At 36.9% G+C, this 25,092-nt stretch overlaps 1 protein-coding gene across 1 annotated transcript in view; it reads left to right on the top strand.

Moving 5' to 3' along the window:
* The window catches only part of CADPS2 (calcium dependent secretion activator 2), a 347,118-nt gene that overhangs the window by 309,528 nt on the left and 12,498 nt on the right, over positions 1-25,092 (top strand). Inside the window, exons 27-30 of the mRNA XM_019474039.1 lie at positions 1,474-1,548; positions 5,066-5,149; positions 5,268-5,300; positions 15,194-15,301. Coding sequence (XP_019329584.1) covers positions 1,474-1,548; positions 5,066-5,149; positions 5,268-5,300; positions 15,194-15,301 — 300 coding nt within the window. The remainder of the gene's footprint in view (positions 1-1,473; positions 1,549-5,065; positions 5,150-5,267; positions 5,301-15,193; positions 15,302-25,092) is intronic.

The following is a 25,092-nucleotide window of genomic DNA, read 5'->3' on the forward strand; positions in this document are numbered from 1 at the left end:
TCACACGAATATGTATAGTTTTGACATGCATCTATGGGAACATAATTATTTATTGTTTTCAGAGAGTAAGAAACCAATTGTAAGCAACAGATGTCAGACAGTTTGGAGTGATTTAAATCCTTAGCAGAATAATATCTGGAACTATGGGAATTTCTTTGATGTATTTCTAATACATTCTTTCACTCTTCTGAGATGTCTGCTGATGTTTGTCTGAGACGTGTATTCACATTTTCCAAGTGTTTTTAAACTTTAAAAGAAGTTAAAACCAAGAATTAACACGCTTGGTGTTGGTATCTGGAACAGATACATATGTGTGGGCAAACACATCTCATAGTTTTATTCTCTCTTAATATAATGCAAGTTTGGTAGGTGCGCTGCTTAGAAAATCATTCCTAAATATATTAAGCAGATCAGATTTAATGTTTTGGTTTGTATGGCAACTCTGAGACAGATGAAAAATAGCCTGTTAAAACTTACAAGTCTGAAAACTATTCAGCTGCCAGATGCTAAGTTAGGCTAATGTTTATACTGACCTCCGTACTTTTACTCCGAGCATTATGCTGTTAGCTGTTCCAAGTAGCCTTGAACTATGAAGATAGGGTTAGTCTTTACAAGTCACATTTTCTGTGAAGTGGCTATTGGGGACAATCTTTGCTGTCAGATAAATGTTTCTAAAGGAAGAATTACTGTTTAAATTGATGTGCCTCCTTGACAGAATGGGATCCCTAGTTCCTGTTAATTTCAGGAGGGAACTCTGTAGTATTATCTAAAAAGTCTTTCAGATTTATTTTAAAAGCATTTACTTAAAGGCACCTTCTTTATGAAAAAGCAAAAGAAAAAGGCTATGGAGAATGAAGTCTGTTTTATTATGCCTTTTAAGGCCTATTAATTTGTTACCATCTATTTTACTTTGTTGATGAAATTTTAATTTTGCCCTTGCTTGAGCATATTGTAAGATTTGTATAAACTGCAGCTCACTGTGCTAACAGAAAGGCTCTTTTAGGATGAACAATTGGAGCTCATTTTATTTCTAGAGGACATTTAAAATAACTTATGAATGAGAGTTGTCAGACATGAAATGCTGTATTAATTAAATCTTATTCTAGTCTTTTTGCTTCTCCAGCTAAACCAACCCTTTAGAAAAAAAATACATGGCCACCTTAATTATATAGGAGAAGACAAAAAGTATCCTTCACATTCCTTCGCCTGAATAAGAATAAGAACTCAATTCATCTAAATAATAACCCCATTAGCTGCTTAACTCAACAGTGTACATGGGAAAATTTTCAACACAGAATGTAAGAAAGTGTTGATTGGGTAGATCGTTTTCAAGGGTTTGTTCTTCTGATGTTCAAAATGATAATTTTAAGTGAATCTGATCTGGCAGGGTTATCAGCTTTGTACCATTTATGACTTATGACAAAAGTGTGTGTTCATATACATGCTAATGCTTCTTTATCTTTTGAAATACAGCAACAATACCATTCAAAAATAGATGACTTGATTGAAGAAACTGTTAAAGAAATTATTTCACTTCTTGTTTCGAAGGTAAACCAATTTAGATTTTAATTTATAATAAAGCAGAAAAATACATCTCTAATTATTGAATTTCTGAAATGTCTTTAAGTATCACACAGTTTTTCTGTACGCAATGAGATTGGGGGGGACAGCAACATGATTTGTAAATAATAGTAATCCAAATAATATTGAATTTACAAAATTAAATTTTATAACCCATTAGGTAAACAATTTCTGTGCAACTTGCTAATTGGGTAAGTTTCTCTTCTGTGTTTCTGTTATAGATAAGAACTGCTAGCAGCTAGTAGAACTGGTAGGACTTGATTATGTCAATATTATCTTAAGTAATAGCATGTTTTATTTTTTGTTTAATTTTTCCCACGAAAACTTTCTTCCTATCACTAAGTAGTATTTAAATTTTGTATTTAAAGACGGACAACATCCAGAGTATCAGTATAACTTTTTTATGAGATTTTGCTCCACAAACCATTTAATTTAAAAATATTTTATAAGTTGCTATTTCTTGAAATTTACTTTGTAGGGTTTTTATATTTTAAAAGAAAATATGTTTGGACATGATGTAGGTACTTGGTGATGTATAGGTACTTGGAATAAGTAAAGAAAACTTAAACACTGTCTTATGTTGCTGTAGCACCTCTACTCCAGCAAAAGTCTTAAGTGCTCAATATAAAAGAAAAGCTTTCAGTCCCTGATAGTTTGAAGGACACAGCAAATAATGACAGAACAGAAAGATTTTGTAAGACATTTTCTTATCTATGCATTGCAAACTACCCAGAAATATCTGATTTTCAAAGTAGGAGAAAAAGCAGTACATTTACAATTTGTGAGTTAGTGGGGAAAAAAAAAAAGACGACTGTGGTCATATTTTCATCATGCCTTCATCTTCACTTGTTACAGCTTGCTGGCACGGGGTGGGGGGAGCAGGAATCTCCTTTCGGATTGACACCCACCATGCTTGCACAGGAGTTGAAGAGGAAGGTTTTTGTAGAATCATTGTAGAAGTTTAAACAAAATGTGTCCACTTCCTGATAAATGTGTAAAAACCACACACATTTTTTCTCTAAAGTGAAGTTTTGATGAAAACATAACTACAAATGGTTCAACTCGACAGTTTCAAGTTTTGCATGCTGCCTGTTATCACTCTGAACTGACCTGTCAGTTTATGGCTTTAGTGTTATTGAAGAGGAAGAGGAATTTAATCAGAGCAAATCATGCTATTAAAAGTTAAACCTTTTCATTAATTTTTTTTAATATCTGAGATTATAAAAGAAGGAAGAAAATAGTCATGTTCCTCCTGAACGTATGTACAAGAAATTCTAGAGACAACTGCCATCAATACAGAGGGATTTGCATTATTAGGTATCACGTATACTATTACCAGAGGTTGAAATCTCAGAACAGGAAGCAAATATTCTGTGTCACTGGCTGATCATTAGAAGCTTAACCAGTGTCTCCTCACTTGAGATGTGAAATGCCAATGACATCCTGATTGCTTCTGTTTCAAGACAGAAAGCCTCTGAGGGTACAGAGGAAGGCTGATGTTTCACTCTTGGTTTTGGCCAGGAAAAATGCACATCAATGTGCATAATAGCCGTGTGTGTTCATTTTTTTCATCTAATATATTTTCATTATTTTTTAGCTTTTGCCTCTGTATTATTTCCTTTGTGTTCCAGTGGAATAAGTGTTTCAATAAATGTTTTTAGCTGCAAGTCATCTACGAAAATGAAAAGAGTACTTTCACTTCAGTGAGGCTTTACTTGGTAAAGACTATACCGTGCATTTTGTACGCAAGACTTATCAAGCTAAAGCATTTAACAAATCACGGGAATAGCACAAAACAGTGAAACAAAGCACAGTGTGTCTCAGGGCAACCAATTCAGAGAATGTGAGGTATACGCAGAAATGCTCTTAGAGCTTCACATGTCCGTACACTGAGATCTCAGAAAACAAGTTTCCAGCTTCATAACTAAGCCTTTCATTTAAATGGACATCCTTGACACTGCAATGTTTTGCTCTCTGTTCTTTTGTGTCCCACCTGTATTGGAACCATTTGTTGGCACTCTGGACGCCATGTTGTTTGTGAGATCAGCTCCTTCCATAGCGGATCTTTGCACAGTAAGATTGAACACCCTTCTGCAGAAAGAATCTTTGCCAGTCAGATAAAATGAGTTAAAGTATGAACAGCAGCTTCTCACAGGCATGCAACGGCAAAGCAGAAAGCTGGTATTTGGTTTAATAAAGGGACTGTAATTATACTGTGCATGGGGTGCAGAAACGACTGCCACTCTCTCTTGTGATGTGGTTTTATTCCTTGATCAGCACCTACATTACTGGTGTCTTAATTAATCACTGTAAATATGACAGGTTAGATTGATAAATGACAAATGTAAGTTTGCACTTGCTCCTGCTCCTTGAACTGTTAAGAGCAGGGCTTATTGTAAAGTGATGATCTCAGTTCCTCTGGAGGTGACACTGTTGTGACACTGTTACAGTGCCCATTAACAGCATGCCAGATGGAATTTTGTTCTGTCCTCACACTCATAAAATGATACCCGTGGTTGTGGGAATGACTGTGTTGGGAGCAAGGGATGACTTTTAAAACAATCTTTATATAAACTGGAAAGCAATTCATATGTGTAAAATAAATGCACACGAATACAACGGCTGACATATTTTATGTTATATACCATGAATGACTTGAGCAACGTAACATCACAGAGGGACGTGAGAAGGGGAATTGTTTGCTTTAAGGCTAATTTGGGGGAGTTTAAACATTAAGGCTATAATTAATGCAATTAATAAGATTTTTTTTGGTCAGAAATACATTTTGGCAAAAACGCCTTTTCATGCCACTTGCTGAGGAGTCACGCTACTCAGAGAATCTCAGATGAAAGTATGGGGGAAAGGAACCACACCATACCAGAGATCTGGGGCCTACATTTTCTTGCCCCTTCTTGGCCATGTAGTAGCAGTTCAACAGCACATGCTGTTGCTGAAGATGAGCTGACAGAAAACTCCAGTGCTATTACACTGTTGGATGAAATCAGAGCTGGTTCTCTATTCAATAGCAAAGATAAGAGGAACATGATATCGAGATCACCACCTTTAACAATTGTACTCCATCATCTTTGAAGCTGTGATCTTAGAAACTGTGGTCCTAGAAAATAAAGTGTGTTTTCTATCCAAAATACATGCTGGGTACACACACTCCTATATTTAACCACGCATTCTAGAGGCAGCAAAGGGGTGTTGGGTAGCAGGCCCACATCAGGAGAATTTTTGGGTTGGGTTTCTATTTCTGCAGTGGCTCAACAATGATTTCCATCAGTTCAATTGATAGGTGAAGCTGAGAAAAGAATGTTGTCCTTGATTTCAGCACTTTGTGAGATGGAGAAAGTGATCGAATTTACGGTTTGCATTGCCCTGCTGAACAATAAAAATCTGAGGAAGAAAAACTCACATTCTTATTCAAAATATTTACTTTTCATATTATGCATTTAGATTTTTCTCTGTGCTTTTCCTCCAGGTTGTTTCAGTGTTAGAAGGTGTGCTGTCTAAATTGTCAAGATACGATGAAGGCACTTTCTTCTCATCATTAGTTTCATTCACTGTAAGTGTTTGGATTCATAATGGTTCTGTTCTTCTTTCTGTGCATAATTCTGAAATTGTGCACAATCTGTAGTAATAAGCACTTACTGTGTGTTGTTTTATTTTTTAATTTTCTAAAGGTGAAAGCAGCTGCAAAATATGTTGACGTTCCTGTAAGTACAACCCTTTTAATTTATTTTTTCTAGTATTCATAATAATTCAAAAAATAGGGGTTTTGTTAGCTCACATTTTTTATTGTTGACATTTTGCTTTCCTACAGAGATTCATTATAGCTTTACACAGAGTATTTAAACAGCCACTACAACCCTCAGAGGGCATTTCATTTCCCTCAAGCAACAAGTAACTCTTGTTATTCTCAGTGCACTTTTTCAGTTGTGGAAGAGTGAGGATAGACACTTTTTAGTATCTATCTTAGATACTTTTTTGTAGGGGTCTTTCCATCATTTGGCTAAATTGTTCAAATGTGCAGGATAAGCAACAAGTAAAAGCATCTTACTTGAATATCCATTATTTATTGATTTCTTACTTCAGGACCCAATCTTGCTTATTTAATCCCTTGCTTGCTAAATCTCTATCTGATTTACCATTGCTTATGCATTGTTTGTGTGGTATAAGTAAAAACTAAAAAGGGTAGCTGTTGGAGGTCTTTTATACATAAAACCAAAATTCAGCTATTAGAATATTTTTAGTAGAGTATCATAGCAGAATATCTTTTCTTTAAAAAAGCAAGGAAGAAGTTATCAAATATTGTCATTATCCCTGTCAATAAATATCCTTTGTTCTCTCACGTCTCATCCCTTTTTAATGTGATACTAAAAGAGTCTTATTTTCCAAGCATAGCAAAAAAATGGCTAAAATTATGTAAACGACCTTACAAGAAATAAAACTACAAATATAGAAGAACGCCGGACATGCTAGCCTGTAAGGTGGCCAGAAATCCTTTCAGCAGTTCTATATTTAAAAATATAATACTTGCAAGCTTAAAATAATTACTTTTTTTTAAATCCATGCATACTAAATAAAAGGAAAAATCTCTATTTCTGGAATTTGTTATTTTGCTATCTTTGTATTTGCTTTATTTATAAGATAACAAATTGTAACATTTCTGTTCGGATGATATTTTCAGAATTTTTTTCTTATTTGGTTACGTGTGGACTTTTCCTTTTGTTGAATTGTATAAATGCTGTTGTGTTGTATAAAAAAAGAAAAAAAAGTAGGCCCAATCTTGCATTCAAAGGAATGACCTCATATCAAATCCAGTTAATTTAGAATACCTCTTGTTAATATATTGTGCTGTGGAGCTGCCCCAAAAGGTCCTTGGTGAGGCACTTAAGACTCAAAAGCCTAAAGAAAAAATTACTGAACAAACTAGAAATTCATTAACTTCTTTCAGGTAACATGAAAAACTCTCCAAATTACATAGAATATCTATGAGAAGGAGATGTCAAAGTCTTTTACTACTAGCCTGGATACGTTGACGTTGAAGTTAATGATAAAGATGAGACCGAAAAATACCTTTGCCATAAGCTCAGGGGAATATTGAGTCAGGTCACACAGGGATGCACTGCTCCAGAGAGAGGGGAAGGCAGGGCGAGGAGCTGGTTGCTGGAGCCCTGTTGCCTTTCTCACATTCACTGAATGGTGTTGCTTGGCCTGAAGAGACGACCAGATTATAGACAGGCTACCAGGATCCTTGCATTTTTACAGCCCCTTCGCTTTTCAGCTATCCCACACACCTTTCCCACAGCCCAAGATGTTAACTGGACTATAGTACTACAGTTGTAAACTACAGGTGTAAACTGTACTTCAGGGAGGCTGTGGGTCTGACCAAGCATTTTCCAAATTCTGGAGGACATTTTTCCTGGGTTGAAGGAGTTTGATAGGCTGGGGTCTGGTTTTGCTTCTTCGCATTCTTCCCCTTTTTGTGAAGATGTAGTTGAGGCCAAGAAGAGCCATTACTGTCACAACTGACAGTGAGTGTCCAGTCTGAATAGGGTCTAAAATCACTGCTTGTGGAAGTTACAAATTCCAACTGTAAAAGGAGGCTGTAAGTCATCACGTTACAAGGTCATCTCCTGAGCTCACAACTGAAGTGAGAAGTGGAGAGGGGGGTGGCACAGGGTGAGGAATTTACACTGAGCTCTTGGTCATGTGGTGGTAACCTAGCAAGCCTGCACTGAAGCTAATTAAATGCCTCGTGTGGCTGTATTTTGAACTGATATGGTTTAAAATCTCTTCTTGTCCCTCCTTACCATATAGCTACATATATGGAAGTGACTTAAAGATGACCACAGTAGGCCCTTTCTTTTGATATAGTTGCAAATATGTGCAAAATTGCACTTTGTTAGATGACCGCGTTCTGCTCCCATGCTCCCCCCCTCCATTCGAAGATCTCACTGGGTCACCTTAGCGCTGTCCTTGGGGTCCCTGAAACAAAGCTGTTGATCGTTTGGTGGATCTGGGGGAGAAGGAGGTTGGGGGGGGCAAAAGGCCTTTGGGGTTTTTTTGAGTGTGTGAATTCAACAGGGTTTTTGATCTCGATTACCAGGCTCAATATTTGGCAAAGAGGGAAAAAATACGCTGTTTTATAGTGAAATAAGAAGAAACTAACTAGACAAAAGAGATGTTAGAAGAAAATGAAGGTAGTACTGAGCAGAATGTTTTAGAGAGAGGATGAGAGGTAAAGGGGATAAAAAAGTTAAAAGGTAAATAAAAATAGAAATAATAAAGGATTCAAAAAGGAGGAGGACATTCTTGGATGATTCTTCATCATTTTGAGGAAAAGGTTAATTCTATTAATATTGAGAGGGGATTTAGACATTAAATAGTTGGACACAAAGATGCACACTCACCAGAAGGCATCCCTCAACTTCTCAGGGCCAGGGTGGGAAATGTAGACACAGACTTGCAGTTCATTTGGCAGATTTTGTAAAAATGTTTGTAAAAATGTTGCTATCTACCCTTCCATTCATTAATCTTGGCAGAGAATTATGAATAACTCCATCCAAAAAAAGAGTTTCATCTTTTTTCTTTAACCTGTTTAAGAAAACATTCAATATAGGCCTCCATTTTTCAGAATGCCCGTTATGAAGTGGGCCATACACAGTCACAAGGAGCTCTCGTTGCTTTCCCCAGCCATTGCGTATAGGGCTATATGGACACTGTGTATGTTTTGGTAATTGAAACACCGACAGAAGTACTAGGAACAGTGCAAAATAACCCAGACTAAGAAACGTAACAACAATGAAGGCTTATGATTTCCTAAAAATAATAATGAAAAAATCTAGTTGCTATTACACTCTTTTTGTTGGTAATTGTCACAGTACGCTATGCTCTGAAGTGAAAGAAATTGTGGCTGCTGTGCACCTGAAAGAAACCAAACGTTTGGAGGAAAATAACACAAACATTACAAATATAAGTAGTACATCAAGGATGCAATTTTGTTCTCTTGTTTATGCTATGTTTTGATGTTTGGGAATGCAGGAGCTGATTTAGGTTACAGGATTTTTAAAAAACAGCTCACCCAAATCCACTATAACTCTTTGTTAGTTTCTCTTAAAGCCTAAGCAATCCTTAGGAGATGTAGAAGTACAACCTGTCTAATTTTTTTTCTTTTTTTTTAATGTTCTGTTCACGAAGCCAGTTAATTGATGAGAATAGGGAAAGAATACAGTACAATTAAGGGCAAAAAATGCATATTGTTAATCTCAAATGATTATTATTCCTCAATCATGTAGATAATTTCATTGTGTTCAATTTCTCATCATCTAAGTCGGTTTTGCACACAAATAATTGTGTCTCTAGCTGGTCATTTCCACACACGTTTGCCTCATTTACAAATATAACCAGAGCAATTACTCATACAAATTGAGCATCCAGTTACATGCATATTTATATACTGCTTTTTGTTCGGAAAGGTATGTTTAAATCCCTTTGTAGGAGCCAGTAATCTATGCCAGTCATGTAGAGGGCACAGAAGGAACCTAATCCTCCCTCACTGCGTGTAGGCCACCTGTCATACCAAGTGCAGAGAGGCCATTTGAAGGACCCAGGGCTGACAGCAGTGCACAGCTCGCACAATGCCAGGCCTCTCGCTCCGCTCTTGCCTTTATGCGGGGATCAAAGGTATGAAAAGGGGCCTCACACATGTGCCAGCATTTGACTTATGGGGTCCTGTAGAGGCCAAAGTAGGAACTCTGCCTCCTACCAGGCAGATACACATTGGGACCTTCCAGATACCTCCATTTCCAAATATCACACTTGTATTGCATGGCCTCATTTAGCTGGTTTTAAGAAGCAAACGACTTTTTTCTGGGAAACCAGTGTTTATTCAGGTGTGGCCATACTGTGCCATTCATTTTTAAGCAGGATTTACTCGGAGACCTCTGTTTAAAAATAAAGAGCACAGAACAGTCATTATCCTCACACTCAGAGCTTCTCCTGCCTTCCTCCTCCTCTGTATACCCCAACCTGGGAATTGGCCCCTCAGTTTTCAGATCCATAAAAACAAGCTGTTGCAGAATCGGAGGGAAAGCCCTGCATCATCTGTTTTAAGTCAGCAGTGTTTTTGAGATATCTCTTAAATGGAGATCAGAAGGATGGCTGCTAATCAGTAGGAAAGCTAAAATAACATAGTTATTTGGGGGGAAAAAAGCATATTTTAATACCTGATTTTGTCATAGTAACTATAGTGTTTTGAAGACCTTTTGCACAGCAAAATCAAGATCCTGGTGCAAACACTTGCACGCCTGTGTTGCCCCATGAATGCAATGAAAGTACACATACATGAAAAAGTGTTTGTGCAAATGCTTGCAGAATCACAGCTTAAGTTCTGCATGACAGTACTCAAAATACACACATTTAGCCTTTGCCGAGGTTGCTTTTTCATCTACAAGAAGATGTATTAGAGGCGGGAAAATGCATTGTATTTTTTCATTTAAGCAAAATATTATTTTTCATAACCATGTGATAATAAAATGTTACCTTTATAATAGACAGATTATACAAATGCATCTTCCTGCCTGATTTATGTATTTTGATTTGTAAGAAATGAAGGGAGCGAGGATCTTGTCATGAGTACAAGTAGTTTCTATTCCAAAAATACTTTAATTATATTTCAATTCTGTCATTCCAAAGCCCAGGTGATGAGCCTGGCAGTATTTAGAGGAGAAATTTCAGGCAGTGAAATTTTCCAATGTGGTCTTTCATTTGGTGGTGGACACTGAATAAGGATCTCCTGTGTTTCTCACGATAGCCCCCTCCAGCTCATCACTCCTTTTCATTTCATTGTTATATCCACGCTGTAGTTAAAACGTCTCCCTCCAGGATGCAGGGGAGGAGAAGGGGGTGGAGAGGAAAGCAAACACAAAATGGGATGAAGTTTGTTATTATATAGTTAGTCTCTAACATCTGTTCTCATCTTTGAAAAATGAATGCTTTGACAGGATAGCAACTAGGTAAAACTAGATTTTTTTGTCGGTAATATCAAGAATACAAGTTTGTTTAATACTCCCTGATGCTAAGAAATGTCTGTGACAAATGCCAAAGTGAGAATTAACATAACTCAAGTATTTACAAATGTACACGGGTTTTACTGAGGTTTGTGACAAGCTGTCACATTTTTTTTGCATTGCAAAAAGCTGTGCAGAAACTTAGGTGTATCTCTCCTGTAGGGAAAGCCTAATATTAGTGGCAGTATTAAGCTTGTTGCAAACCTTTTGGCAGCAAAGTGTTTGAACGCCTGGAAATCAAGGCAATGCAGTGCTATTTTTGACTAGGTGCCTCAAGCAAATTTTGCCAGTGGGAGCGATGTGTGTCAGTCATAATACAGCTTCTACATCATCTTGGAAACTGGAGTAACATATTTTAAAATTTGCCTCCTTGTAAAATAGGCACTATGATAGCGTTTTCCTGTTTAAAGGGGGAAAGTTAAGCTGTTTCTTCTTTATCTGAATTTGTTGCTATGAAAAAGTGCCTGTCGATCTGGACCCACCTACCAGTGAATAGTAAAAGAGACAACCTGCACCTGTGGGATTAGGTGCAGCAGCAGGAAGTAAGAGCACTTGCAGTATATAATTAACAAGGATTTTTTTTTTTCCCAAACAGCATGTTCATCTTGCCAGGTTAACTAGTGATTAACCCTAAAAAAGAATGTGCTGAAGCCTACACCCTTGTTTAAACTCATTCACTCGCCAGTGTATTCAGTTACTTGTGTAACCAGCCACAAAGTAACCCTATTTACAACTCTTCATTTCCTGGTATTTTATTTGATGTCTTTGTGTTTCCAGTTTCTCCATTCATCTCTTTGTTTGGTTCTCTTTCATTTTCAGATAGGGAAAACATCTTGTCCGCTGTTCTGAATAAAACAAACCTACAATAACTTTTTATCTATCATATAAAAACACTTTTTTACTTGGGGAAGTTTTCAGACAGAATACCTTTTTTTATACTTATCCAGATAAATATACCAGGTTAAATTCTTCTCCCATATATTATTGCAAATAACTCTCCCATTAACTTCAGCAGATGTTCTGCCAGAGATTCAGAGGAGCAGAATTTTTTATTTTGGGTGTAGAAGTGGAGACTGAGTTGCTTGTCTGTCCGATGTTAGTAATGAAATGCCCCCTGTGACAGTTACTTAAAATATGTCTCAGTTTCAATTAGTTTGTCTTTTAATTGTACATCCAATTGCTTAATTGTTGGGGGTTTTTTTTATTCTGTGTTAGCCTAGGATTTTTCTGAAGTTTAATAATCCAAAATAGTAGAGGAATGATAGGATCATGTAATCAAAGGTTCCCATCTAATACGTAATCCCTATTAAAAAAAAAAAGTTAAAACATGAAATATATAGCACTAAGCCTGTTTTGATGCTTATAATAGCTTTCTTTTCTTCTTTCACATGTTTAGAGAAAACAAATAAATTCAATGCATGCAGTATGGAGGGATAATGAAGTATTTGATATGCTATTGGTTCATTCAATGTTTAATGTGTGTTTTGCCCACCATGAGCCCAGATGGTTAGTTTGCAATGATTTTGGTGAGCTTTTAAAACAGAGAGTCATACTGCTGGAGTACTGATAACTTCCTTAGCCAGACATATTTCTACTGTAGGCAGACACTGTTTAAAAGGAAAATTAATTTTTTTTTTCCACAGCAATTCCAAAGATAATTATCCTGCACACATTAAAGAAGGATGAAGTGTTTTAAAGAACTGTAATTCTAATTGGTAAATGTCACCAGCTGTTGCAGTTACTCTTACTTGTGTATATTCTTTTAATGATTACACTCCTGTGCCACAAGCTACATGAAAATATATTCACTAGGTGTGAAATTCCCATATGTCACAGCTTCAAGACTAGGTAAACATCTCAAAGATAAGGGGAGAGTTAATGCTGATGGGAAATGCTATTTTTCTAGCTTTGGCTGTCTGCAAGATGAACATTTTTTATTGAACTTAGTAAAAGAAAAAATTGCATGAATCGGAGAACCATTAGGTTTTAGCGGTCAGTGGAAGATTCATTTTTACATTTAATATATATCTCCAAGAACTATAATCAGCCTTTCATTTGTTAGATTGTCTCCTTCACCCACCGCCTGAGATTTCAAAGTATTTTCCCATTATCTTTCCAAGTTAAAAGTAATCCAATTCCTATCAATTGCCTAGAAAGCTTTAGAAAGTACATAAGGTTTCAACGCTGGTTGTATTCTTTTCTACCATCACAAATGAGTATACTAAGAGAATATATGGAGCTTTCTGTTTTAAATCTCAAAAATCACTTTATGATTTAGTGTAATTTAAAAACATTTCTGTCACGTTTTAATGAAAAAGGCACATTTTTATGAATGAAATCTATTGATTTCTGTGCACCAGGTTTTCCAACAGAAAACTGTTTTTTCTATTGTAATCTTACATTTTTATTTCTATGCTTAGGATCAAGGTGTGTAACTCAGATTTAAATGTAAATGGTCCTGCTTTCCTCTTAAGAGTATCACGTAGGCATGTATGTATGTGATAAGTTTTTGAAATGAGCTTTCATTGCCTCCGGAATGACCGATCTAAATGTTCAGGAGACGTTTCAGTTTTTCAGTGTGAGTTTTGGAGGTGCTAGGAGTGTGAAACCAGGCCATCATTCCACATTTAACTGTTACTTTTAAGACATGAAACTGCCATTGATGCACATGTATAAATAAAAATCTTCTTATTTTGGATCATATTCCTATATGTGTCCGTGGTAGATTCAGGAAAAAAGAGATGAAGCTCATGATCCAGGAGGTTTCATTCACCACAGTTTTGAGGGGAGAATGCTCTTACCCTATTATTGTAATGGCAGTTTCTGGACAGGTATTAGTTTGGGCATGTTGCACCTTTCCTTCCCTCTTGTGCTCAGACCTGTTTATATATATTATAGTATATTACATACAAGATATCTTCTTATTGGATCATATTCCTATATGTGTCCGTGGTAGATTCAGGAAAAAAGAGATGAAGCTCATGATCCAGGAGGTTTCATTCACCACAGTTTTGAGGGGAGAATGCTCTTACCCTATTATTGTAATGGCAGTTTCTGGACAGGTATTAGTTTGGGCATGTTGCACCTTTCCTTCCCTCTTGTGCTCAGACCTGTTTATATATATTATAGTATATTACATACAAGATAATAAGAAATGAGAAGAAATAAAAGTTATCCACTTGTAGACTAGAAAGGAAGCTTTAATATAAAATTATACATAAATATTTTAACTGTATGAGCATATGTATGCATACAGGCCTTTAAAATATGCTAAATATTTCACTCTTACAGCTTTGTACGTATGCTATTTTCAGACAATAACAGCTTCTGAGAAATAGAGATGACATGCCTGGGAATTCAGGGACTGGGTATAACTGCTTTTGTCCTCCTTCCCTAGAACTGTTAATTATTCTGTACAGAGTCAGTCTTGGACAAATCTGAATCCTTTATAAATAGCTTTGTGCTAAGACTTACTGTAAAGTATTATAAAACTTAGCCTTCTTTTGCATGCCATGAACTTAAAAACTGTTATTTGGGAGCAAGTGATACTTTTACAAACTTGCTTACACAGAGGGCACTGTGTAAGCACTTTCCAAAGTGCTTATGTTCATTCTTGGTTCCTGTTAGAGAAAGGTGAACACCTGACCAGCTCTGCATACGCTGCCAGGAGAGGGGACGTTGCAGGCTGTTAGGGGCTTTAGTGTGGAACAACATTTTGTGGCTACAGAGGTCCAGAAGTTCCAGCTGGGCAGGAGAGAGCAGTTTCAGCAACCACTCTGGCTGGTCTGACATAGTATCACATACATGCGACATATCCTAGCCTGTCCCATGTTTGGGAGCGTGGTATGAAAATTATGCCTACTCCGCTATTCATACAGAACATAGATCGGTACAAGGAGGGAAACATTTCAGCCCTTGCTCCTTCCCTAGTCATCCTCTGAGCTGATTGTGTCAGTGCAACTGTTTCAGAAAAATAGGGATACACATCTACTCTCATACCAACCTTTTTATGCCGTTGCTTTCAGAGAAATGCTTGAACTTAGTTTGAATCAGAGTTAGTAGAAGCTAACCTCAAACACAAAATTCAGCTGTATGTTGGAAGCAAATCTGAGGCAATGGAAAAGGAACTGAATGCTTTTTTTAACCATTTTCTGAATATGATAGCAGGATCTGGACCCTGAGAGTGGAGTAGCTATGAGAGCCTCACTAATAAAAAGGGGGAAATGTCAAAGTTTGCCATTGACATTACCAGAGCCAAGACTTCATTCCATTATATATGGCAATGTAGATTTATGACTCAAAACATCCATAAATTATAACACTGAAAACTTTATTAATAGTGAACCCTCCTGAACTTGGTAACTAACCCAGAATTCACAGCAGATTTAGCAAATACAGTTTATACATGTGTGAACATTGTAACATAATCTCAGTTTTCATTATGTTTAAGTATAACTTCTTATAAGTGTCAGTTGTTGAGTGGTCTATCTCCTTCCCTTCCCACTACTTTCTCCCCTTACTTTATGTCTCCACAGAAACCAGGGATGGATCTAGCAGATACCTACATTATGTTTGTTCGACAAAACCAGGATATACTTCGAGAAAAGGTCAATGAGGAAATGTACATAGAGAAGTTATTTGATGTAAGTAACTACCCTTGCAAAGCTTGCTGGTATTACTACTACGTCAGAAGGGATAAGCTGCATTTTGATGATATTCAACACGCCGTTCAGATGTTTTTCCCTGTTGATCATTTTTTCTTTTGCTTTTTATTTACCATCTTCAGCTGTCAAGGGTGGCCTTTCTTTAAACATTTTCTGCATGAAACTTTTAAGTGCTAGAAGGCATAAATAAAATTGGTAGATGATTATTATTTGCAGTAGTCATTTTTCCACTGAGTAGTCCAATTTTATTCCATCTTTTGATTTTGAATGTGTTAATTGAGAGAATTGGATTGGTGTGGTTTGTGGACTCCATTGCAGACCTAATTTCCCTAAATAAAGAACTTGTACATATCACTGCCTGCTCATATACAGATGTGCCAGGTACATCTATGGGTTTGACAGGTACTTTCATGGAATAACTTTTAGAATTTTGTTTTATGGATTTTTAGTTTAAGACTTATAATTTCTTAAAGTTGACCAAACATTTATTGAATTGTCGAACTCATTTTCAAAATTCTAATCCTGCTTCTGCAAATTCAGAGTAATCCTCTTCCTCATCCTCGAGGCCCACACATTGCTAGCCAGCCTGTACCTTTGCAATAATTTCCCTCAGCTTCACTAATGGCTTCCGCAGCCTCCCTCCACTCATTCCTTTGCCCTGATTCCTCCCCTTTTTGTTAGAAATGAACACCTACTCTGCCAAAATTTTCCTTATGCAAGGCTCTCCTATAAGGCCATTAGCAACACTCTTGGGCATGTTTCTGCTCATTCAAGTTCTGACCACTAATTTATGCCTAGTATGTCCCTTTCTGAGTTGTCTGAAGGAGAAGCTGTAGGCAGCTGAAGTTGTACCTTCTGTTTAAATTCAAAGCACTACACATGTAAAATATGTCTAAAGTAAAAGTTGTTTTTTTATAAACTTGGATCAATTTACATGACAATGATGTCAGTCACTTACAATTATGTAGGAATTTGAACAGGGAAAGAAGTCATCTCTGGCACTGTGCAGTGCAATTTATTACAGAACAAATTCTGGAACATAATACAGACTTTGAAATGTATTTATTTGTGTGTCATCTCCTAAGTATTTTAGAAAGCTTTGCTGGCAGTTTCATTTAATTATGCAAGTTACAGCAAATGTTTTCATAACAGCAATTCACAGCCTTTACTGTGACACTACAGTTGTGGCAGTCACAGAAGGTCCCATAACATAGACTCTCAGCCATGGTATGTCATGTCAGTGTTCGTTGTTTGTTAGACTGGGTGGTCAAAATGAGACTTATCTCTCAGATTTTATATTTCCAGACACTCCCAGGCAGCTTTACAAAAAAAAGTATCATCTGTTTTAATAAGCTAAGTGCTAATATGTGTGAAAAGAATGATTTTATAAAAGCTTTGATGCCCTGCAGGGGTAGAAAAATTATCATCCATCCAGCTGGCACCTTCACAAAGTACTAAAACCATATTAGCAACTTCTGCTTCAGTTTGCTTTTGCACTGAATCTGCAAGCATATGTTTCATTTTCAAGATTCTATTTTTTGTTTTTCTTTGGGGTTATTTTTGCTTATGTTGTAATTTTCTGAATGTTAGTAAAGTTACGTGCCTAAGGCCAAGTCTAACTCTCACTGGAGAGACCACACTGACTTTGTTGATGTAGTGGGATTGGACCAAGCCTTAGGCTATGTCCATAGCAGTAAACTGGCCAGGGCCTGGGCGCAGGCCTGAGAACTAGCAGGTGATCATCCGTACCGTTCAGTCATCAGCATGCTTCCTAGCATGATTTTGGGTTAGGCCAACTAGCACTAACCCAAGGACAGACCCTCAGTACAATGGGGTTAGCATGGGTCAAGGACCTCTTCCAAGTTTGATTTCAGCAATCAAGCTTTTCAGCACAAGAAAACATCTCCTGTATTGGATGTAAGCCATGACATAGCACTTGCCTTTGAGACGCAAAACCATTCCTGTCCCCTTTTACTCAGTAGTATGCATTGTATGCTGTCATGGCCAATGCTTGTAGCTGTAAGGAAAGAAAAAAGATGTACATGATAAGTATTCTGTGTATCAGATATCTTTATTTTTCTTCATATATGGTGGTATCACATTCCTACATAACATCACACTAGGAGATAGAACCAATTAGGCAGAATCAGATAAATGCACTAACTAATATGTAAGCTCATAGCTTGCAGAAATTTAAAACAAAGGCATCTCACTGTGTTAACTCACCTTTCCTGAGAGTAATTCCTATTTAGAACAGTATGACTGAGCAAGATTTTGCCCATGATTTTTGGAAGGGATTTTTAAATTAGTTATATTACAAAACCTAGGTACTCTTTATAAATTCAATTCTATCTAGTTATATTTCAATAGAAAGAATAAAATATGCTCAAGTTTTTATGTAAATATACTTCAAGCCATTTGACTGGCTACACTTGTAGATCACTGTTGATTTCCCCTTAAAATACATTGTATTTCTATGAGATAAGAAATCATCAGCCAAGCAAAATAGGAAAAGTGCATGTCTGTGTTTCAGCCAGGGAAACACCTCATCCAGAATAACCAAGAAAACCAGATTGTTCTGTATGCTAGAAGTGATAGTTATAAATATAGGCAAGATCAGGCCTCAGACACTATTTTAATCAAAAAAAAAAGTGTACTTACAAACTATATATGCACAGATTTCATTGACTTGATTCAGGGCTGCTATATACTAACAGCTATTACAGTGACCAAGAGAGCGGGATGTATATCATACGAAGTAATGTATACATCAAAGAGGATCATTTAAATTGAAGAATAGTATTGATACAAGTAGAAATGTCTGCCAGTGGGTCACAAACATGTTAAGGCTAGAAGTTGGAAAATTTTCTGCCTATCTGAGAAGTCTCAAACTAAGGAGAAGACAAAAAATGTGCATTGTTTTATGGTGGTGCTTGATAAGCCTGGAAAAGCACTACCATGCTATACAAAATGAAAAATCAGGAGAATGGAATTTAAGCTTGAGATATGAATCCTTACATACGAGAGAGGCTCAAATCTCCAGGGGACTTTGAAAGAAGACTGAACTCCTAGTTTTTTCTGCACCATTTTTAAACCATTTAAATCATGCTATGCTTCAGTACCTCTGCTGATCATGCAGCAGAACCAAGGTGGGGTTTTTTTCCTTCCTTTTCTCTGAATAACTTGGCTTCTGGGTGCATTTCATTCTTCACCTCCTCTGGAAGGGGTATAGACAGCATGCAGAACAATATGGCGTGGTGCTCCTGGTAGCACTGGTCTCTACAAGGTCAGTGTGCCATCTTCTTGTTCTCAAATATGACCACCAGATTTGGAATCATAGAGTTTTTTGCTTGGTCAGTTTGTCAGAGACACTTAGGACTTTTTGTCTTCCTTTGTGGTGTGGGACATGGTCTTCTTCCTAAGGTCAGGTGGGAATTTTACCTATCAAATTCCTTCCTGTCACAGCAACTCAGGACATTAATCTCCTACTCTCATGCTGTAGAAGCTTATAGTTGTGGGGTTTTGCTTGTTTGTTTGTTTTTAACACCGCAGATCTTAAAGAGCACCAGAAAGGTTTTGTAATGTGTTGTACATGTGGATGGTCCGCAGTAGCTCTGGGGTAAACGTCTGCTCCATGTTCATGATTTCCGTAGGCTTAATTCAATGAATGGTCCATGTGATTCCTTCCAATCCCATACTCCACTGAAGTAAACTAAGACAATGAAGTTACATTGGGACAAGTTTATCTAATAAACTCAAATAAAGCAAACTTTTCTACCATTAATGCTGCAGTGACTCAGGTAGATTCAATGTATAACAACTAAATCATGAAGACAGGCACTACAGTTTGTTTAATGATTACAATTTTTAATTATGATTAAAAGCATCACTCACTGAAACTTTTTTAAAGTTTAATCACTTAAACCAAGAACTCATTTTTTAAAATAATGTTTAGTAAAATGTTTTAGAAACAAAGTTGCACTTTAATTCCTTTTTTTTTAACTAGTGTTTGAAAAATACTTATTTTCAGAAAAGGCTGTAAAAGTAGCAGTTGGTGAATGGGAAAATGAAGTATTTAAATAGAATTACACAAACCTAGAATAAATCTAAAATATTACTAATTATTATTAAGGCTCCTCTTATTTATAATCAGCTTGATGGATGATACAAAACATTTGTGCAGACTATCAAAGAACAGTGCTGTGTATCTGATCACAAAATTAACAGATCTAAAAAATATCCAACTATGAAATTCCCATGGGGTCTGGTTCTACACTATCAAAAGCAACGGGAGTTTTACCATTAACCTCAATAAAAGCAGTGCTGTATCCATAAACATGCCAGGTTATCATCACTGACTAGACTTAGAATCACGTTTCTACCTGAATTTTTAAGATGGGACTAAGTCTCCCTACTCCTGAGTATTTTAAATTAAATTAGACTTATAAATTAAAAACTGTGTCCTTTAAAACAAAATTGGATTTTGCTAACAAACCCCAGATTTAAAAAGATAAGTCATTTTGCATAAAACACTGCATAAAACATCAATGCAATACTTACTTTCTGTAGTAATGTAAAGTTCCGAAGTGCCACTTGGATAGATTCTCACTTTCTTGTACCTGTTAATTGCACGTGAAATATGGATGTTCTTGTCTGAACACAGAAAAATTTCATTTCAAACGTTTTCCCTTCAAAACCCTTCTTGGTTTTTTTGCCATTAAGAGCATTATCTTATGGGTTATATTTGTGTTGGATCTGTTGTGAAAAACTGATAGTGTAAACAGATGTACAATTCCAATTTTATTAAGACTATATCTGCAATGAAATCTTTATGCAATAATTGATTGCTGCTTTGAGAAACAAAGAATGGTTTAAGAGAACAGTTCTAACGCATCAGTGTTTTACCGTTGATACAACTTAAAGGTTTTCCAATTTTTTTAGGCTCTAATTTCTGGGAAACCTGTGCACAAGTGTACCATAAATGCATGAAGTAGTCAGAGTGCGCATCCTGGATAGGTCGGCATTGGCAAACAGGTCCCTTCATTACCTTGTACAAGATGGCACCTGTTAGCAGACGTTGACTTTGACCCCGATTGTCCGTCTCTTACGGGTGTTAAACTGGTGTGGGGTGACTGAGTAGTCCTGTTGACTTCACAGGGACTGCTCACTAGTAGGTGAATGTCCTTGGGGTTGTGGCCTCATGCAGGGTAACGATTCAGCAAGCAGTGCTGAACATTAAGAGAGATGTTAATGGCAGGGAACTCCTACAACTTTCTTTGGAGTGCAGAAAGACTGAACGTCTTTATGAGTAATATAAATGCTTCAGCACTCCAGATTTACGTAGCCGCTTTTGGCTTTTGTATTTCAAAAGTTCAGATGTAATGTGATATTCTTTTTCTGTCGAAAAAATGCTTGTATTTTGTCTGGAATGTCAGTTAAATGCTAGTAGTGTTCCCATATCACAACCATTATTTTCCTTTTCCATTAGTAGCAGGGATGGACAATTTAAGTTCGATGATGTACTTGAGGTTATTTGAGGTAGTAATTGTTCTCCAAAGATTACTATGTCATGTACTTCATTCTATGCCTAAATGGAGATATGAAGTACTCATCTGGTTCATTTCTGTTTGCCATCATATCTGCAAGTACATTTTTAGCAAATGCTTTATTCAATTGCATCATTTCTATAAGTTTGCTGACCTTTTACAAAAAATGTGTTAAAGATGTGCAAATGCTTCTCCCTAGCAAGTGAGTTAATCTTCAGCTGGTGTTACACAGCTGAGAGGAACACATATTTTAAATGTGAGTTTTCTGTAGTACCAACTCCTTGTGCTGTCCATGTCTACCTCAAAAGCACCATTACTGTAGTATTTAGTATTCAACAATGTCTTTCTAGAAATCTTCAATTGTGGTTTTTTTTTTCCTCATTCTCAAATTGCTTCCTGCCACGTTACTTTTAATAAGTAATCTTCACTTTCATTGTTTTGTAATTATTTGCAAGTGTGTGATTTGACAAAAGGTCTACTTTTTGATCTAGATTATATGCCAAGGCAACTTCAGCAAGTTGAGACTAGGTAGAACTGGTTAAAGGCCACATTTGAATCAAAAGCTGTGTTTGTATTAACCTCTGAGAAACATGAGAGGACCGTGCCTAATTACTTAAAAGAGACTCAACAAAAATGGATTGTAGCTTGTTGATCTTCTTATTTCTTTGATAACTCAGAATAATCTTCAAGAAATATGTGGGCTTCTTTCTCAGATTCTTGAAATTTGATCACAGTGCAAAATTGTCCTTTGGCACAAACCCAGAAATACACATCTTTGCATGATGCACCTGGACATATGTGGCAGGTCTGGTAGAATCAGCTAATTAACAACACAGGCTTAAACAGGCACCTCATCTGGCAGTGTAGTTAGTTGCCTGATGGTGCTCAGCAGGATTTGGTAGTGCTTTTTATTTTTCTATCCTAATGGTCTGCTGCCCACCTAATTTTGCCTTATTGTCAGCCACTACTTACCGCAGCTTGAGGCCCTCCCAGGAGGCTAAATTATTATCAAAGGATTAGGGAGATGTAGCCTTGCAGCTCTGACATTTCTGATTACTTGTCTATGCCAGAACACTAATTAGCTGTGACTAATTAAGAAAAATGTTCCTGCCATAGAAAACCATTTAAAAGAACTGAGAAGTAGAAAAGCAATTGAAAAGCTGAGCAGTGCTCAGATTTGCTGATGCTCTTTAGATTTTCACCAAAGTCTTAACTCACCTTTAATTATGTCTAATATTTTATAGGGAAGATAGAAAGCTCTTGATATGAGAACCACTCTGCAGTTTTCTCTGGATCTAAGGACATTCCTGCCATTTTAAAACAGTTTGTCCTGTCTTTTTCTTTAAAAGAAATAATTTTACAGAAAACTGTGGGCGGTGTCACCAAATATGGACTAAAAAACTGAATTATATTAACATGCTCAAATATATGAAACTCTTCTGCAAGATGGAAGCGACATCTTGCAAATTTACCGTTCAAAGTCTTTTCAAAGTTCACTAAATGATTCATGACGTTTTCAAGTAGATTCACCTCATTTTTTGAGATAGAAATCTCTATAAAAGAACAACAGTTCATGTGAAAGCTGAAAAATGTAACCTCCATCTCATTTCATATAGTATAGAAGTTTTCTTTGACCTTTTTTTTTTTTTTTGCCTGGAATATGCTGAGAAAAGGAGTGCCCACTCTTGGAGGGTGCTGATTATGCTGCTATCAATCCAGCAAGGCTCAGTACTGTTGAAATCAATAGGACCACAACACACTTAAAGCAAAGCATGTGCTTCAGAGTTCGCTGCTTCAGGATCAGAATATTCAGCACTTTGTAAGCTGTTTTACACTGTAGCTGAGAGTGTTTTCTCTAGAGGAAACCATAACACAATGGCTGGTTTTGATCTGGTTTTGATATGACACATTTCCCCATTTCTTCATTTTTCATGCCATTTTTAATTTCTGAATTTCCATCTTGTTGGGTATCAAGCAGCCCAAAAAGATATAAAAAGGGTTTTCTCAAGACATTATGTATCCCATAGTCCAGTCTGCATTTAGTATTCATGGAATGGATGTCTGCCACCTTTTTCACACTAATTTAATCATATTATTTAAATCTTCCCAGCAGGGGAGTAAGAAACTATGAAATAGATATTCTGATATCTTGCTAAAAGAGCTCTTTGGGTATAAAAGGGAAATAGAGAATTGTTTGGGGGGAACTAAATATCATATCCTGATATTCAGAATTTCTTATGCTGTCCTTCCCCCTAATTTCCCAGACTTGTGTGAGAAGCTCACTTTTTTTGAAAAAAAGAGCAATATATAAATTGCTATAAAAAGGCAATTTAAAATGTGCATCATGAGTCAAAAGAGAAAAACAAACGGAAAAAAATCCCAAACTCAAGATTTTAAAGCCAATCTGATTCTTTTTCTGAGGGAATTTTATCAATCAGGGGTGGAACTACAAGGTTTTTTTGCTTGTTTGTTTGGGGAGGGGCTATAACATTGGGAGCTTCCAGTACAGTTTCCCCATAGACATTTCTGGTCCATACTGTTCGTTCATTTATTTAACTTAGTTAAATGCATCTATCTGTCACTAAAAACAATAACAAATTGTATCAAATAAAAGAGAACTCCTTCCAACATCCATGCACAATTTAGTCCTTTAACCTTTTTATCCTGCTAGGCACAAAGTAGCAGCATCTCATTCCAGGCACTGCATTTTTTTTTATCTAGATGGCTTGAAATGTGTCTAGCAACTTAATGGAATCAATTGAGCGTGGACAACTATAAAAATATAAAATAGCACTGAAACTTTAGATGAGTCTGTCAGTAAGTGTTAACTGTGGCTGCAGCTTTCACATTCTACGCAGTCAAGAGAAATCAATAAGGATTGTACCATTTATATTGTCTTATCTAATGTTTGTTCACCATGAAGTGCCAGGCACAAGCACCATCTAGGGAATATTGATTTCTTGATGTACTGTAATTCACACACGTATAAACAGCAGGAGAACCTTGTGGTTTCTCAAACCTTACTTGCGGGTTTGATATTTATACTTGTATTTCATTTGGGTCAAGCTTAGCTTAAAAAGGAAAATCAAGCAAAACTGTGCGTAAGTGTTCGCAAATAGACACACAACCACACTGTTGATCATGTTACAAGAAAAATAGTGCCAGAAAGTGTAAGAATAATCTAGTTTTACTATAATGAGTCTGGAGTAACAGAAAGAGGTTGCTATGGTGTAAATAGTACCAGGTGAGGATGCTGCACAGTGCTCTGACAAAGTCAGTGATTCATCAGTAGAAAGAGCTTCTTAACCTGTTTGATCATGGGGAACTGAAGCTTTAGTGCTGATTTAAATGTGCAAAAGTGTTGACCTAGATAGAGATGATTTCCTTTAAATAATTTTCAAGTGTTTCATTGTATATTTTCTTAATTTACACAGCATTGACTATCCTTTGTACTTACACTGTACTAAAAGTGTTTACAATGTGCAAGAAAAACAGTGCAAATAATGAATAGAAAAATCAGCTCCAGAAAAAAAAAAAGCCACGCAGCTGTAAAATCTGCATAGCTGAACGAGTGCACACGGGCAATAGGGTCAGAGATGGAAAGGAGCAAACCAGGCACCTGCCCAATCCAAGGACACTTTCTCCAAAGAGATGAGGGGAGGAGAGAAGCAAGAGGAAGGCAGGAGGCTGGACCTCTGTTCCACATTAGCGCTGCTCAGTGTGGTGCCCAATCGATGCTGCGTAGGAGAGGAGTGGCTACACCACTGTGCAACTCCCTATCAACTTCACAGCTGCATCCAGCCCTGTCATATGCCACTACAATAACATACAGAGTAAACGGATGATGAGTCAAGATTGCTGAGGTGGAAAGAAACGAGCTGCCTGTAAATATTCACCCAGAGGAACCCAGGATGTTTTAAATACTCTAATTAAAATATGTACTTGACCTCGTTCCACACGGAGCAGGGAGTCTACACAGAAGACTCCAGGACAAGAGCTACTAATGTGAGTCAGTACCAAAAAGCTACAACACAGACTTTTGCCCAGCTTTGGTCCACCTCACTTTTGATACAAGGTAGAGTTAAGTTAGTAAGAGTATGCTCACCTTAAGGGAGAGATGCAGCCCACAGGAGGACTCTGCCACCTCCCTGAATCACCCTTTGCTGATGCCTCACTCCGGGGAGTCCCCAGGGAGTCCCAGGTGACTGGGCAAAAGCAGACATG

The sequence above is a fragment of the Aptenodytes forsteri genome, unplaced genomic scaffold, assembly GCF_000699145.1.
Source record: "Aptenodytes forsteri isolate BGI_AS27 unplaced genomic scaffold, ASM69914v1 Scaffold166, whole genome shotgun sequence".
Taxonomy (NCBI): domain Eukaryota; kingdom Metazoa; phylum Chordata; class Aves; order Sphenisciformes; family Spheniscidae; genus Aptenodytes; species Aptenodytes forsteri.